Source organism: Manis pentadactyla, chromosome 7 (assembly GCF_030020395.1).
Source record: "Manis pentadactyla isolate mManPen7 chromosome 7, mManPen7.hap1, whole genome shotgun sequence".
In the NCBI taxonomy this organism is placed as follows: domain Eukaryota; kingdom Metazoa; phylum Chordata; class Mammalia; order Pholidota; family Manidae; genus Manis; species Manis pentadactyla.
Window position 1 is genome coordinate 145,858,051 of NC_080025.1, and position 17,816 is coordinate 145,875,866.

The 17,816-nt window shown below is 47.3% G+C and overlaps 1 protein-coding gene across 1 annotated transcript in view; it reads left to right on the forward strand.

Annotated features, from left to right (window-relative positions):
- Positions 1 to 1,652: 1,652 nt before the first annotated feature.
- DPP6 (dipeptidyl peptidase like 6) overlaps positions 1,653 to 17,816 on the forward strand; it is an 839,060-nt gene continuing 822,896 nt past the window's right edge. The window contains exon 1 of the mRNA XM_036899605.2: positions 1,653 to 1,848. Within this exon, the coding sequence (XP_036755500.2) occupies positions 1,789 to 1,848 (60 nt within the window). The 5' untranslated portion in view covers positions 1,653 to 1,788. The remainder of the gene's footprint in view (positions 1,849 to 17,816) is intronic.

Here is a 17,816-nt window from a genome sequence, read left to right on the forward strand (position 1 = left end):
GAATAATTATTAAACAAAAAGAAAATGAGACCCTGAGACTAAAGGTACCCCCAGGGACTTCTGGACTCAGCCTGCACGTGCAAAGAGCTTAGAAGGCAACCCCCCCACCTTTACAGCAAGAAAAGCCTGAATAAATGGAACACCCATGACCTTTCCTGGGCCCAGAAGAGGGGAGGTCCCAGGGCACTCAGCTCCCGGGAATCCGCCACGGAGGGAGAACTAAGCGTCACTACTGAGGTCAGCTTCACTCCGGCACACGCGCTGGAGACACGAGGGGGGTGGGTGGAGACTTCCCTGGCAAAGCTGGTGAAGTGCTGGAGGCTGAGGGCAGAGTCGAGTGAGAACACGAAACACCCTGGGGCCACACGTTTGGGGCTTTACTTCAGAAATGAGTGGAATCGACAACAGTGTCTGCAAGCTCCTGTGAAGGGCTCCCAGTGGTCCAGGCAGTTGATAAAAAGGATAACAATGCCGTCTGACGGATGCTTACTACTGTGTTCAGCACCTTCTACACACCAATATTTTGGAGCCTCAGCCTCCTTCCCGGGCATACAGCGCCGTCACGCCTGCCTTAGGACTGTGACGTAGATGAGAGAGACTTCACCCCAGGAGGTTCCCTAGGAGAGCAAAGGCCAAGATGCTACCCAGCATCTGCCCCGTGGGCACCCGCCCTCCACTGTGACGCACCCAATGCCCCCAAACGTGCCCCCACGTTCCAGAACAGAGACGGCAGCAGTTGCTTGTGAACTTCAGTGGGCAAAATCCACCGAACAGGATAGTTTATTGTACAAAATGGAGATTCTTCCTATTTAGATTTGGCACGGCTGAGCAAATGACAAAGAATGTTGGCAAACCCCTGCGACTGAAATCCTTTTACTCTGAAAGGGGCTGGGCCCCCCCGCTGGTTCTCCCAGGTGAAGCCAACTCCTTCCCCCACCTTACAGACGACGAAACTGAGGGCGTGGGGCTCGGAGAGGGGGAGACAGAATCACGCGGATTGATTTTCCATCCTGAATTTCCAAACTCACTATCTCTACCTGGATCGGCCTAGAAAAAAATCTTCGGTGTGGCTAAATGGCAGGGCAGCACCCCGACGTGCCCGGCCCACTGCCCAGCCCCTGATGCTGGGATGTCGCCCTGCGTCCTGCCGGAGCAGCTGTTCTTCGCTGTTCTCAGTCCCCGGGGGCCCCTTGCCCACCCCCAGGCGAACGCTGCCTGATCAGAGCAAGACTGGACAGGCGCCCAAGGAGAAGCAGCAGCCCCGGGGAGCGGCCCGGCCGTGCGGAAAGGAGCAGGTGCCTCGGCTGCGCTCCCCCAAGACGGCCAGCCCCGTGGCCTTGCTGCGCTCGGCGGCCGCAGGCGGCGACTCAGCCAAGGAGCCGGGCACGTCCCCTCCGCCCGTGTGGCGGCGCCTGGCAGAGCCTCGCGTGCCACCTCCCGACCATCCCGGGAAGGCCTGGCGGCCGCGGCGGCGGGGAGCTGCGGGCGAGGCGCCCTTCCCGGTCCACCCGGCGGGGCGGTGCCGGCCCACCCCCCGCCCCCCGCGGGCACCTACCTGCGCGGCGGCTCTGACGGAGCTCCGTGGGGCGGACGCGCGCCGGCGGTGCCAGGCGCCCGGACTGCCGCCCTCCTCGGCGCCGCGGGCTGCGGCTGCACCGTCCCCGGGCGCGGGGCCCGGCCAGACCCGCCGCGGGAGGACGCGGCCCCGAGCGGAGCGCCCACCTCGCCGCCCTCCGCGCGCCAAGGAAGTTTGCAACGTGGAGCACCGGCCTCCGGCTCGCTGCGGACATGAATCAAACAGCGGGAGCCTCCAACAACGTCAAGTGCCCCCCGGGGAAGGGCCACAAGGTAGGGGACCCGACGGGGGCCGGGCTGGCCCGGGGGAGCAGGGCGAGGGACGCCGGCCGCTCCGGGGGCGCGGGCGCGGGCTTCGGGCGAACAGGTGGTGCTTCCCGACGCAGCGCGGAGCCGCGCCCGCCGCGCACCTGCCCGGGCTGCCCGGGACCCGTGGGCCGCGGGCCGCGCGCGGCTGGGGTCCCGGGCACACGCGGTTGCCTGCCCCGACCGCCGAGTCTGTAGGGCGGGGAAAGGTCAGCGGTGGGGGGCAGGCCCTGGTCCGTGGCGCGGGCTCTTGTCCGTGGCTCAGACACGTGCGTAATTAATTTCAGTGAACCGACGCGTGCCTGGAATGATTTCCAGGAAATTACTGACGTTCAGAGAAAGGACAGCGGGCAGCGGGCTGAGGAATCTTTGGGGAACCTCTCTAGTAGCAAAGAAACAGAGGGCCAGAGAGGGCCCCGGCTTCGCAGGCGCCCTGTGTGGCCCAGCCTTGCCTGGCTGGAGCCAATCCTCCTCTCTCTCACCTAGCTGCGGCTCCCCTTGGGTTGTAATTAGTCTGGAAGGGAATTCCTCACCTGGGTTACACAGGGAAGCCACGTGGCAGTTGTATCAATGTACTTTTAAAATACTTTAGAGTATTTCTAATTTTAACAAAAGTGAAAGAAGGCAAGTACTTTGAATCTCAGATGTTTGATCTGTAGCCTGAATCTGTGCTCTAGTTTTTTGTCTTGTGTTTGCTGCATTTTACATTTACATCTATACATTTTTATATACAGAGAGGCATATATGTTTATAAGCATGTTATTAGATTGTTCTGCTAATACCTGTTTATTGGGTGTTGGACATGTGGAGTTAGAGTTAGTAATCATATTTGACTCATTAGTGTATGAAGGAACTCCTGGTTGAGGTATGTAAAATGAGGATTTGGGACTGAATTCCTTTATTTTCTATGAGTAATATCCATCATTTTCTACTCAGTCAGGTCTGGGTGAAACATTTGAATCAGCAGGTCATATCTCTGAAGTCCATTCTCATTAACTATGATTTGAGTGGTTACACTTTTCACATTTATTTTATTTAATATCCATAGGAAATGTCTATTTAATATGTAGTAGCTGATATTATAAGATTTTAAATTAAAAATAATAAAGTTGCACACATCAGTGATTATGTAGTAGAGACATCTGTGGAGTTCAGAAGATCATTCAGTAATTTCTTTTTAAAAAATGCCTTTGGTTCCAGTGTTAAAGTGGCTTCTTGGCAGAGTTAGATTGCAGGGTATTGACACCAATAAAACTTTCTGGGAAGTGTTTGAACCCACAGCAACAATTTAGGAAGTGCTAAGGAACCTGTTAGTCACCAGGAGGGATTATCCTCTGCATGTAGCAAGTGCCCCACAGGTGCTCAGTCCATTGCATTATATTCATTCAGTAAATAATCATACTCATCAAGTATCATTCACTTAACAAACATTGTAAACTCTTACTCAGGTATAAGAACTGAGATCCCACATACAAGCTTAGAGATTGCCTTCAATCTCTGGAACGACGCTCTAGTCATACGTATCCCTCATGCCCTAAAGTTTTTAGTGGTCTCCATTGCCTAACGTGAGTTTATTACTATCCATCTGCTGGAAGAAAAAGAAAGCCAATTTCCTTCCTCAAAGAAGAATCACTCAGGTTGTAGCTGCCTTTGAAGTCTGCAGATACATGGTTTGTAATTTGGCTGCAGGGAGGTGGCAGTGCTGGAGACAGAGTCCATGAGATGTGAGAGGGTGTTCTGGAGTGCCTGCGGGGCGTGTGCCCGGGGAGGGCTGACAGTCGGCACTGGCCAGACCACATGGGGCTTAGAGTGCAACCATTTTCCATGAAGTATAATATGCAATTATATCAGTTTATTTTATTAAAAGTTGAAATAAGTTTGTTTCCAGCTTATGCACTGTTCTAAGGGCTCATCCTGGGAGGAAAGGCATCTATCTGTCTTGGAAAACGTTTCAGCTGGGCTCACCTTTGTGTGGTCTCGCTTGCTGATTTCTGTTACAGTCATTTACATGTCGCAGATCATGAGTGGGTCTTGTGCAGGTATTTCTTGGGAAGCATTTATTGTCTTTCTCCTCTAGGGCGGCTGCTCGGTGGTTGAGGTTAGCCATCTTTACATGTGTTATTTACTGCTAGGTTCCTTGCGGTTTCCTTGCTCCCGATGGGGTGGTAGTCAGCATGTGCTAATGGCTGCTAAGGATCACAGAGGGCAACCAACCCAGTCACCCCTCATGCTCTAGGCAGCGCCACTGCTGCTAAGATATCCCCAGAGTTACCGTCACATGGGGTTTGGGGACTTGAACTGTCCCTGTGGACTCACGCAGTCATCCCTACCCCCTGCTGGTCCGGTGCTGGGCACAATGATCTGTATTCATCAAGTATTAGTCAAGCACTAGTTAACAACTAAAGCCGTCTACAAATAGTTGAGGCCTAACAATTGGATGCTGCCCATTGACCAACTGAGCAAAAACCCACCTTGAGTGTTGCCGGTGGGGGGCGCTCTGCAGCCGCAGGGGCTAGCTGACTCTGTCAGCTCTGGAAACTTAGTATCTTTTTGTCTTTCATTCTGTTTTTAAAGATACAAAATGTTGTACACTTAATGATACTATTTACATAAAAATACACGTGCAAAGAGAAAAGATAGTAAGGAAATACAGAAAAACGTTAACTCAGAACAGTTGTGATTAACTTGGAATTAGGAAAGTAAGTCATTTTCACTATATTTTCCACTTGTTTTCTATAGTCATAATGTATTGTGGGGTTTTTGAGTGCTTAATGTATTTTGTGATAATATTACTAAGTAATATGAACATTCAAAAATTTGGTTTTGAAAACTTACATATCATTTGTGGATAAAATGAAAGTTCCTGTGGCCAGGATTCTCACCTGGCCCTGGTCGGCTAGCTCACTACACAGGTGTGGGCAATGCATTGTTATTGACTCTGTATAAAGAGCTCCGCCCAGTGCTCTGCGTGACCCGGTGGCACAGCTGCGAGAGAGCAGAGCAGAGGCTGGAGTGGTGGCAGTGCCGAGGACGGAGGCCCAGAGGCAGAGATGGGCTTGCAGCCTGCAGACTCGCTCGGAGTGGACAGGATTTTAGTGACTGACCTGCCACCATGGAAACAATAAAGTTGAGTATAAATAATCCTTTCACCCCAAGAACATTCTACTGTCATTTCTTTGGTCACATTGAATCCACAGTGAACTTGCCCAGGGCTGAAACCCATCGGCAAGACATCATTGTACAGGATTAATCAAAATCCAATATAACCTTTATAAAAAGAAAAGCTGTAGTTCTATTATTTCTACAAAATGTTTGTAATTCTTTTTTTTTCATATTCTACAAGACACTAAAGTCTTCCATGATAAAGGTGTTGGTTACTGATACATCTTCATATTGTAGAATGGACAATTTAAACTTCAATATGCAATAGTTCAGTGGTATTCCAGAATTATTCCTAGATTTGTTGTTTTAAAATTTTCTTCCTTAAATTTTTCCCATAGCTCTTAACTTACTACTCCACTAGGCTTTCTGTCATTGCTTTTTGACACATGAGTGTAATGGCACATAAATGCTATTGCTACTAATATGGGGTAGATATCTTCAGGGGTGCAGGTTCAGTCCCACATTTTATTTTCTGACCTTCTTGCTCAGGTATTAAATTTCTAATGGCATTTATATGTAGAGGAAAATAAACTTTTGTATTTAAAATAATTACTGGAAGCTAGATACAATATTGTATTTAAAGCTCAAATTTTGATTGCTTTATGCAAGGCGTTGGTAATGATTTTTGGAGGTCACGGAAGGAACATGCTTTCTGGGTGACCCTGCAGCTGGACCCAGGAGATGGGGGGCTCCCCCCCACTGCCTTTGTCCTTGGAACCCATGCCTTGCCCAGTGTTCCTGAAGCAGGAACTGTTTCAGGAGGCAGATTGGAGAGAGTAAGGTTTTCTTGGGGACCATTTGGACAGCGTTTGTACCTGAACCCTTCAGTTAAGGCCCCTCCATGAACTTGTAAGATTGGGGCAGGTAGGAGCAGACACCTCCTCTCGCAGCCACCACCCAACACAAGCCTGTTCGTACGTCCCGCCGCCTCTTCCTCTTGCCACCTGCCCCTGCCCGTGTGTGGCCGCCTGCGCCTGCCTTCTGTCTCTCCCCATCCACCAAGGTTCCGGCCAGTTTCAGGAAGCTCCCATGCTAATCCCAACAATAATCCGGCACTTTAGGCTCTCTTTCATGAATTTAGTTTCTTATTCCCTATGTACTTCCCCTTTCTACTTCTAGTGGTTCTTCCCCCAAGGACAGGGCCAGAGAAGAGGGCCTGTGGGTTCACTTCGGCTTGGGTCTCTGCATTTTCCCTTCGGACATTAAAAAAAATCTACTGAAACCATTTTGGTTCCACAGGAACGCATTTTGTGAAATAATCTAGCTAGACCCACCCGCATTTTCACTTCGCTTTCATTCTTAAAGGCGTTTTTTTCTGGTTATAGAATCCTCAGTTGATAAGATTTTGGTTTCTCGCTCACACTTTAAGAGACAGCCTCCCACAAACCCTGGTCTTGATTTTTTTCTACCGAGAAGTGAAGAGCTAGTTGATTCGTTGTTCCCTGTGTGTAACGCGCCATCTTCCCCTGCCTGCTTGCAAGGTAGTCTTACTCTTTGTGTTCAGCTTTGGAGCGTTACACGCCTTAGGATGGTTTTTTTCATATTTGTCCTGCTCAGATTCAATGATCATCTTGAATTTTTAAGTTCACTACATTTGGGAATTTTGTGGCCATTATCTTTCCAAATCTTTTTTCTGTCCTATCTTTAATCTGTTGAGATGAGAATTATTCCCATGGAAAGCATTTTATATTGTCTTGCAGTCTGTTCATTTCTTCACACTTCTTTCCTCTTCTCAGATCTGATCATTTCTGTTGCTCTGTTTTCCCATTCAATGTCTCTTCCCTCTCTCTTCTCTATTATACTGTTTGCACGTCCAGTGGTTCATTTCAGATGTTGTATTTTCAATTCTAGATTCACTACTTTGCCCTTTTTTCATGGCTTCTATTTTCCCTGTTTAGCTTTGCTATCTTTCAATTAATTATGGGTACCTTTTTCCTCGAATGGGACTCATTCTAGCAGCCACTTAAAAATCTTTATCTTCCACCATCTGGGTCATTGTGGGAGGTTCATGGAGACTGTGCCTCTTTCTTCATAATTTTCTTCCTTTCTATATTGAGTAATTTTTTATTTTACCCTTGGTATTGTGAATATGAAGTGGAAAGTCTGGATTCTATTATGTTTCTCTGAAGATTGTCTTCAATTTTCAGTGAGCAGCTGGTGGAGTGGCAACTTTCACGTAAGTTTTGCTCTTTTATCATGATCTGTGCTGCCTGGAATCTCCCAGTGTTTTCATGGCTCAGGGGCACCCTGCCTTGGGCAGCACTTATACACAGGATTTGAGGCTCTCCTACTGATTTTCTTAATTCTAGAATTCCCTGCTCACCTTCCTGCTGTGGCAAATGCCTCAAACTCTGTCCTCCCCAGAACCTGTGACTTTGGGCTGTTCTCCGGCACCGTCGGAGTGTCTGGGTTGTACTGTGTATAGAGACGTAGGGATTGTGTGTGACAGCTGGTTTGACAACTCAGCCATTACTGGTTGGGAGGGGGGACTCCCCATCTTTTCCATCAGTCAACTCAGTGCCCCAGCTTTAGAGTTGGCAGTTTGGGGGCCTCGTCTGCCATGGCCCTAGAGCTAGTGACATCCAGTCTGTATGCTAACAAGTCACTACACTTACTAACTGAATTTTCCTAAACCTTGCGTTAAAACCTAGTGCCCACCTGCGCTTGGGTCTGTGTCTGGGGAAGACGGGCTGTCTGGGTGCTGTTCTGATGATGTTGCCGTGACCTTCCTCCTCCTCACTGAGGCTTCGTGTAGATGCTGTGAGCCTCTCCCTCTCGCTGGTCCTCAGTCTCTCTCATTTCCTCTTCTACCAGCTTCTCTCTCCTCCCCACTTTCATTTTCCCAATGTGTTATGTTCTCCAGAATTCACATTGTGATCTTGTCTCACTCAATCTAAAGGCTCTTACTTGTTCCTTTATTTCTCATAGAAAGCAACCCCTAGCTCAGTGCTCCCCCTTCCCATTCTCCATGCCCTTGTAAGTCAGCAGACCCCCCTCATACCCCCCACCACGGGCATTTCATCAACTTCCCAAACTTCCCCTCCATCTACATGGTTCAGAATTACACATCCTCCGCCTCCTTTCATGGGCTAAAGGATTTCCCTTCTGGACTGAGGACACAGCTTACTTCTGGAGAAGCAGTCCCCAGATGATCAGGTCAGCCACGCCTCGCGGGGTCCCACGGGCAGAGCAGACCACGCGGGGCTTGTGCGCTGTTGCCACTGCTGCCCTGACGCGGTCTGTGTCCAGCCTTCCCTTGCCCCTCGCACGTTCTGCCTCAGACCCCCGTCCCTGTGCTGGGACTGGGCACATCCCGGAGCCACAGCTCAGCCGGGCAGATCACCACCACAATCACGGCTGTGGGGGACACTGTCCAGCTTGTTTTGGGCTTGAATTTCAGGCCCTCCCACCCGCGCAGAGCCCTGGGCCACACCATCCCTGAGCCTGTAGCTCTCCCTGATCCACAGCCTTCCTGAGCCTGACCACTGAGGTCTGTCACCTTTCAGGGGTAATACCTGATTTAGCACACAGAGCCCTCCCTAATAGGTAGCATTTCAAAACAGGATCTAGCTTTGGAGGTAATTTTGTTCAATTCCCTCTTTTCATAAAAACCGAGACCCAACAAAAACAACTGGTTGATGAGAGGCTAGACAAACCCTCAGCTCCCTGGCTCCCAGTTCTGGCACATTCCATTATACCGAGCTGTGTCATGGTCTGTCTTCTCCATCTGAGCACAAATCAAGGGCCACATCTGCTGCACACTTGTCACATCACACAGTCAGCATGAAGGGTGCTGACATTTAACCTTAACAAGAGCACGTCTGGTTCATGGCTTGTCATGACCATAGCTCTCCCTGCTAAACTGGAAGCTTACTCGTCTGGCAATTTCTGAAAGAAATAGGAATGGGAACCCATATAAATAAAAAATGTATATTATTTTTACTACCCAGACTCTAAATCATTCTGAAGAATTTTAGAAAGTTAATGTAATGCATAAAACATAAATTGCTTTAATGACTTCCAGGATATTAGCGAAAATCTATTTATGTCATTTTCGTTTTACATTTTATTGATTTTGAAAATTTTAATTGTCCTCGTTTTCTCAGTAAAATACATAAAATGAATATAAACTCATGCATAAGTTAAATTTCCAGGAACAGAGGTCAGTAAACAAGTAGTGATTGCTTTTCTGGTTTAACTTGTTAGATTATTTCTGAAGTCAAAAGGTGTACCTCCAATGCAGTATTTTAATTATCTCACATCTTATACCTCAAGAAGGAACTAGATCAACTGGAATTTTGTAGGCCCTAAATCTGGTATTATTTTTGTTTAAGGGTCTACAAATCTGTGTTTCATACACAGAAGTGGAGGAAAGCTATCTGACTCTTTGCTCATCCTCTTGCCTACATTTTTAAGGCCTTAGAAGTCTGCCTTACTCTCCTGCTACACAGACATAATGTACATGCTTTTTAGTGTCTAGAACTTCCTTTTTTATGAAAATTTCAAAGGCAGTATTAAGATATCAGAAGACATTTAGACATTACTGTCTAATTAAAATTTGTATCCGACAAAATGTAGACTCAAGAGAACAAGTCTGTAATTTTCATAAAGTAAAAAAGATGGGCCTTTATTAAAGTCAGCTTAAATGTTTGAGTCCAGGTGTGGAGTCCAGTAGAGGATTCTGTACTGAGGTATCCTGGAAATAAGGGAAAGGAATCACAAGACTGGAGGCCAGGTCAGTCGAGCTGAGCCTCGCTTTTGGGTTGAGTCTCAGGCAAGTGGCTGGAGCTCTCTGAGCCTATTTTTGCCCTGTCATCTGAGTTGAGGAAGTCACCAGGCTTCAAGACCCTGTCAGAGTTTTTGCAGATATTCCATCCTGAGGAGCCATAGGCAAAGCACTTGCTGTGATTAAGGCATTCCTGGGCATAGACATCCAGGCAATTTTTGTAGTAAAATACAGTTAATGTAAACCTAAGCTGTGGGAGTCCTTCACACGTTAGTATAAACGCATTCTCCATTTATCTGACATAAACTTGAGGCCTGAGGATGAAAGGTGTGTATGAAATGAAGACGTGGTCAACAGTCTGGGCTCCCTTTCTCCATCCTTTTACTTCTTACAACTTTTTCATGAATGTGATCTGATTTGATCTTCACAACAGCTACTAAGATAGACAGGGAAATGTTTGTTTTTCCTTTATGTTTTAACTGAGGAAACTGAGCTACATGATTATATGCAAATCACTTATGGTCACAGGGCTAGTAAAATCAAGAAAGTGTTTTCAAACGGAAAATGTATAAATAATGAATAATATTGAATCCTTTATTCAGTAAATCTCAACAATACTTCTTTCCACCCATGAGTCTATCTAGTAATTTCCTCAGTGCTAAGTGTTATTTATGTATTTCATAAGCCTTGGACTCCTTGCTTACAATTTTCTGTCCTATCCTCATAGAATTATCACCCAGCCTAAAGACTTAGTGAGACAACCTTTTTCTGCTTCCCCAGGTGATGACTAATCCTTGGTAGCCAAGGGGCCCATCGGGTTTTAATGGTTGTTATGTAACATTTTCTGTTTTTGCTTCTGTTGATTTGAATTTGTGGCCACTAACAGAGAGTCTAATGCTCTCCAGTACAGGAATTCTGCAGCTTAACTTCCTCTGTATAACAGTCAAAAGTCTGAGAAATCATAAGAGGGACTTGATATGAAAAAATAAAGACATTTTAAAAATAAAGCATTGTTTATCACCGTCTTCCACACTACCCCCAGCTTTGTAGTGGTGCAACATTTCTTTTGTCTTCATCCTCTGCTGCCTGTGGGATGTCTGTGGGATACAGATGCTGTCCTCTGCCTCCTGAGCCATTTATCTTCTCGAAGAGGAAGACCCTGCCCCCAGCCTCCTCTTCTCCCGCTGGACACACGGCCCTGCCTCCTGGGTACGGCTCCTGAGACCAGGGCTGAGCACGCGTGCCCCAGGGCAGGAATCCGCAGACTGACCTGCGCCAAACAGACACTGTCTTTTGGAAATTTGAACCACGAGGCACAGAGAGGGCCATCGCAGGATAGGTTCTGACGGCCATGTGCGGTCGGGACACTATGGGTGACTGAGAGAAAGGGCAGGTGGGGAGCAGCCGAGATGATGGAAGTGACCGGCCCTGAAGCTTGGAGCACGTGGCCTCGCTCTCCGACTCTGCTTACAGTTCACGTGAAGCTTGTCTCTATTTCCCTGTATTTCCCTTCAGCCTCTTCTGTATTGTGAGATGTGCCATTGTGGAAAATGGACAGAAAATGAGATAATCTTTATATACTAGCAAGATTTCCTGTTTTTGTTCCCATTCCCCATTAGCAGCAAACAGAACTTTTTTGTTAAACTTTGATAAACTTCTTTGTGTTTTAACTTTGTGTCCCAAGAGGCACAAGTGAGGATTAAAAAGTCACTGAATTGCTCTCTAAGCAGGAGTGGGAATGATGGCTACCTTCCAGGTTATTATTGGACAGAGCTCTGCCACAGCCAAATTTCTCAGAAAAATAGAGGGTGTCTGTGAGGCTTTGTGGCAAGAGATAAAAGAGAGAAAGGCAAAAAAAGATGAATTGCTGGTGGCCAGGAGGTATACCTGGGGAACAGGACAGAAATGTTGCTGTGCTCTCTCCCACTTTTCGGAGAAGTGTCAGTAACCACCTTCGGGTTCACTAATGTGTTGTGTAGCTAGACCTTTGTTTTCTTTCACAACTAGAATTGGATAATTTGATGCAATGCTGAATTTAGATCCAAGATGGGGTGGCACCAGATTCTAGACTGCCAATGAGGAGCTTAGAGAATCTAGATTACATCCATAATGCAGTCATTTGTTTTGTTTTACTTGCACTACATTGTATGGGTGTCCACTTGTCTTTCAATCAGATGAGCTCTAACAAAAATGATGTGTGGCGTGTATAGCTCCTGGAGGCTTCAGTAAGCATTAGATGTGACCTCCTGCCTTGAGTGAATTCCCAGTCTTATACCAAATGTTTAGGCTTGCAGGAAATGATGAAACAACCTTATTTTTTTTCCTCCAACTGTGACTTCAAAATAATTTCTTAGCTAGTCCTGTTTGTACCCAGATTTGTAAAGATAGTATTGCTTTTTCTCGTCTTTGCATTACAGCTAGTGAGACTTCAGAAGGTAGAATGCTCCGCGCAGTCTAATGTAATACCGAATCCAAAGCCCATTCCAAGATGGGTTTCTCCTGCCTCCCCCGCACCTGCTGCAGTCTGGAAGCCTGCAGTGGGGTGGGGGGGGTAGGTTCTCCTTCCTAGCAGCGCCCTAACCCTGGACTCACAAGGCCCCACTTCTCACTCCTCCAAGGTTGGCTTCAGGGGAGGGGGCAGGGAGGAAAAGGCAGTGCGCAGCGCGGTGGCACATGGGCCTCTCTGGATGTGACAGCTGCACAGAGCTGACCCTTTTCTCATGGGGAGCCTGTAGGAGCTTCCTTAGGACGCTCTCTACAGGCTGCTGAGAGAGGATGGTGACTTTCCTCCAGCTGGGACACCCCCTCAGCCTCTTGCTTCCAGTTGGCACCTCTGTGAGGTACTTTCTCTGTTGGGTGGGGTCCTTTCTAGTCGGCTCGTGGCTTTCCCATCCCACGTGGGCCGTCCCATTTCTGGTTCGCCTGCACCTGCTGCCATCAGTATTACTGACGCACCGCGCTCCCAGGTCAGCCCCTGTGCTCACACTGGGCTGCTCAGAGAAAGTTCTGGCTCCAGCTTCTCAGTATGAGCTTTTCCCAGGTGGGGTCTAGGTAGATGCTGCCCATGCTTCCCAGGCAGCCCCTTCCAGCTCTCTGACGAGAACCGGGACCCTGTCAGCTGGCTCGTGCTGAGAGGCAACTCACAAGTTTCCTTGGCCCCCTGGGCCCACACGCTGGGCCGGCCAGAGGGTGGGGCCAGCGCTCTGCCGCGGAGGCTTCCGCCCAGGTGGACGCTGGCTAACGCGTGGGAGCAAGTGCAAACCCTCCCGCCGTCTCCTCCCTCCGTGGCCTGGCAGACCGCCTCGGGCGGTGGGGGTCCTCGGTGGCCCGCTGTTCCGTTCCCATGGGTGCCTCGGGTGAGGCCCATCCGAGGAGCAGGCTGTGAGGCTGCCCAGCTTTCTGCCCGTGCTCCCCTTCCACGTGCTCCTCTTCCGTCCCTGGGGTACCAAGCAGCGGGGCACATGGAAATAGCACGCGCTGTCTACGCACCCTGTGCATTTTGGGAGAATGCATTTTGGCCTTTGTGGTTCACGGAGGGCTCAGGGACGAGCCGGGTGTCAGTGGGGCAGCGGAGGACACCGCCCTGGCCTTGAGACCTTGTTTTACTTGAAAAGCCGAGGCAGCAGCCTCAGCAAGGAGGGGCTCCCATTGTCTTTGCATGTCAAATACTGCAGTGGCCTGTGTGCACATGTGTATCCAAGGACAGAGGGGGGCTCTGGGTGACTCGCCCTCCCTACTGAACCCGTGGGGGCGCCTCTCAATGTTTCCTGCACTCCAGTCACCCAGGGTTCTTGCTAAAATGCGGGTTCTGACTGAGTAGTTCTGGGGCAGAGCCCAGGGATCTGCATTTCTTAAAAAGGTCCCGGGCGATGCTAATGCTGCTGGGCCTCAGAGCACACTGAGCAGCTAGGCTCTCTTGCTTTTGCTGAATAAACATTCTGTGATGCATGATGCATTTTGCTGTGTGATTATGACAAGTCGTTGAAGTCTTTCATTTTGGGAAAACAGTCTAGTTGTAGTTTGCATATAACAGCCTCTCATTTCTTTGAACCACGATTAGAAATTTTGAGGCCACTCATTTGGAAAGCAGGATGAAACAGGAAAAAAAGAGAATGGGGTCCCCACTGGATGCTGTCACCTGGCTCATGGCCATTACCAAGTAATCAACATCTCCAGAGTTTATTATGTTAAATAGTTTGTTGTGTGAAGGTGGCCTGTGGGGCCCAGCAGAAACTAATATTGTGTTTCTAAATGTATCTTATGCTTATCTATCAGCTATATTATTTTAAAAACTCAGGAGTTACATCTCTATTTTTACATATATTTTTATTCCTGGAACAGAAGGTAGAACCTTGCCCTTAGTGCATGCTTAATAAATATTTGTGAATGATGATAATGCAGAAGAACTTGGCCAGTAGAGATGGGAGAGTGGATGAAATAGTGTGCAGTCCACGCAGTTTGTTAAGTCTCTGCAGCAGATCTTATTGCTGAATGATGTTGACCTGCTAAGGTGAAAATAAGTTCCGTAATATTCATGCGCACTGATTTTCTCACCTCTGACCAACTGGGGCTGACAGAGGCGACCCTTTCACAACCCAGATCGGATCAGTGGGATTAGAGAATATAAAACTCTATCATTATAAATAAAATTTTTTGAAGAAACAGGCAAAGAAATATAGGCACAGAAAATATATATTTCCTCACTCTCACACATTTTAGTGATTCTATCAGTGAAACTTCTTTCTAAATTAGAGTTCACGGAGACATTACCAAAACCACTTAAGCTTTCAAAAGAGCTGCTGTATTCTAATTTCTGAAAGTTGTCTATTTTGATTCAATTGACACCATTCTAGACAACAGGGAAAATATAGTCTGGAATAAAAGAATGCACATTTATTGTGGCACAGGTATTTTTAACTTCCTTTGGTAAAGTGCAGCAGCCTGGAAAATGATGTTTTCCCAGGAGGTGGTTAGGGCAGAACAGGAAGGTTTGTCTGCAACTGGCAGGTGCAGTGCTGTGCCCACCTGTGCTCCATGCCACTTGCCCTCCCGTGTCCCAGGTGTGCTTCCGTGGAGAGGACGCCCAGACATTCAGCAACTTGCCTAAGGCCAGGTGTTCATTAAGATGCAGATCTGGGCTTCCGACCCGGACTCGGAGTCTCCCTGCTTAAATCTACCAGCACTCTGTAGAGGAAGTGGTGGAAAGGAAGTAAATTAATGAAGTGGTTGTTTAGCAATTTAGTCATTAGCTGGACTGACCATCAAGTAAATAAAGTTCTTCTACATTAAAGGGATAGTATCGCACAGTGGGAGTATCCCACCAGATTTTATGGCTTTGAGTTATTTGCTGAAAGATCACTTATTTTCACAAATTGATCTAGTACCCATTAATCTCATAACCCTCTCATTGGTTCTAATAATTAGTTTTTGCTGATTCTGCATATTTGGTCATACTATGTGCAAATAATTACGGCTTTATATGGCACTTTCCATGCCCTATTGTTTCTACAAAGGGATAGCTTTTATTTATTCTTTATTTATCTTTTGTTACATTCTTGGTCCAGACTTCTGGTACCATCAAGCAGTAGTGTTTCTGGTGACCAACACTAAAAATTCCAGTGTGACTGGTGCCATTAGGGAAGAATGAGGGAGGAGGGTCAGTTACCTGTGGGACCCAGCCAAGTCTGCAAAGAAGTTTCCTGCTCTGGAAAGAGGTAATTTTAGGCAATTTGGACTTGAGAATCATCAGCTTGAGTATTAATTTGAACTGTGAGATGATTTTCTAGCTTCTGCCCAGGGATGTTCAGAGCAGGAAATGGGGTCACCCACTCTTACAACAGAAAAAGTAACTTAACATGCAAGTTCATGACTTTTTTTTTAATTAATGAGAGAGGTGAGGTTTCAGGACAGCCATTTAGCCCAACCCTAAGGAGACATAGGTGACTGCTGGCAGGACAGGGCGAGAACACTTGCTTACTTGGTTCAGTTAACGTCAGGTGTCACTAGGGAGATTCTAGCTGGAATAGTCAGCAAATTGGTGGAGGTCAAGAGCAGGCAGGGGAGAAAATGTGAAGCCCAGGGGGCTGCGTATGCTGGTTGGGGGAGGTTCACACTCTCACAAACCAGACCAAGTTATCTCATGAGTGATAACTGAATGTACTATGGATCCAAGATTGGATCCTGGAACAGAAAAAGGACAATTTGTGGAAAATCTGGGGAAATCCAAACACATTCTTTAGTTTAGGCAAGAGTATTGGGGTGACATCATTTCTTGACTCTGTATGTGTCCTGTCTTACAAAATATTAACATCAGGGAAGATGTGCGACAGGTGTACAGGAACTCTGTCCTGTAGTTGCAACTTTTTTGTAAGCTTTAGACTATTTCAAAATAAAGGCTTTAAAAAACAAGAGTTCAAGGATTACAGAGAAAAATCATGAAGAAAAGGGTGAACTGGTTATCATTTAAAAAAAAGTGCAAACAGAGGAATGAACATATGGAAACAGAATGAATGTTTAGAGAAGGAAAGCAGTGAATCAAAAGAAAACAGTGTCTTGCAAACTAAGAAGACAGCACTGCTTGAAATGCACCCTTGCCGAGCACCCCCGTGAAATGACCCCTCCCCATACAGAGGTGATCCCATGATTATATAAGTCTGGGGAAAAGTCCATCTTCGTGACATTATCAGCACGTGTGAGCACAAAAAAGAGTTCGGGGAGGACTTCACTGCTGAGCTCTTTATATTTTGAAACAAAATTTGATGTTTTCCCTAATTATTGAGTACTTTGTAATTTTCAAACAGCCCTTTGATATCAACTTCATGAAATCAGGATGAGGTCTGTTGGTGCCAGTTATACAGACACAATTTGCAGCCAGCAATAGGTGTTTATTCACAAGTGTTTATCACACACCTAATAGCATCCTCTGGACCCTGGGTTCTGGAGGATACATCTGGGCAAAACATAGATAGATGCAATAATGACAAGAGGGAAGTGGATTTGGGGCAAATAAGAGAGGATGACCCTGAGAGCAGAGGTAGAAAAATAAGGAACAGTTCTATCTATAGCCTGGCGGTGAGAAGGATGAGAATCTAGATGGGGAGTGAGCCCAGCAGGGCGTGTTGTGGTGGCCAGATGTGGTTTGTAGGGCGGTTAATTGTACCTACTGGGCCTCCAGGTTCCCATTTGGACTTCGATGCAAAGGTGTGCTTCCCCATGGGATGGATCACAAACTGATGTTTCCTCATAATCTTGGATGTGGAGAAAAGAAAATGTCTAACAACTAACTTAACTAACATAATGTCCAACTGCTAGAGAAGGAATAAATGAGAAATACTGAAAAATGATCACTATGATAAATCTCCCTGAAATATTTATTACAATTCTTTCTGGAAACCTTGTGAGGGAGACATTGGTGAGGCCTGGACCATTTTGCACACTTTGGCACTGTGGATAAAATAAAGGCTCCTGGGATTCTCACCTGGCCCTGGTCAGCTAGCTCACTGCACACCTGTGGGCAATGCATGGCTGTTGACTCTATAAAAAGAGCCCTGCCCAGTGTTCTGGGCGCGACACGGTGGCAGGGCTGCAAGGCTGCAGGAGAGCAGAGCAGAGGCTGGAGTGGTGGCAGTGCCGAAGACAGAGGCCCAGAGGACGGCTGTGAGGGCAGAGGGGCCCAGAGGCAGAGACCAGCTTGCTGCCTGCAAACTCGCTCTGAGTGGATGGGATTCTAGTGACTGACCTGCCACCGTGGGAATAAAGTTGGGTATAACCCTTTCACCCCAAGAATGTTCTACTGTCATGTCTTTGGTCACACTGAATCCATAGTGAACTTGCCCAGAGCTGAAACCCACTAGCAGGACAGGAACATTCTCTGGGTTGTTTGAGAGGAGAGAGTTTTTAGTGCAGGCAGGACAGTGATGTATTGTGGTTGCACCCGGGTCTGCGTCTCATCTTGCCTGAGCAGATTGAAGTCTTCCACGGACACTGGCTGGGCCACCTGTTGGGTTAGATTCCTGAAGCTTCTATCCGAAATGAGAAATAGCCCAGC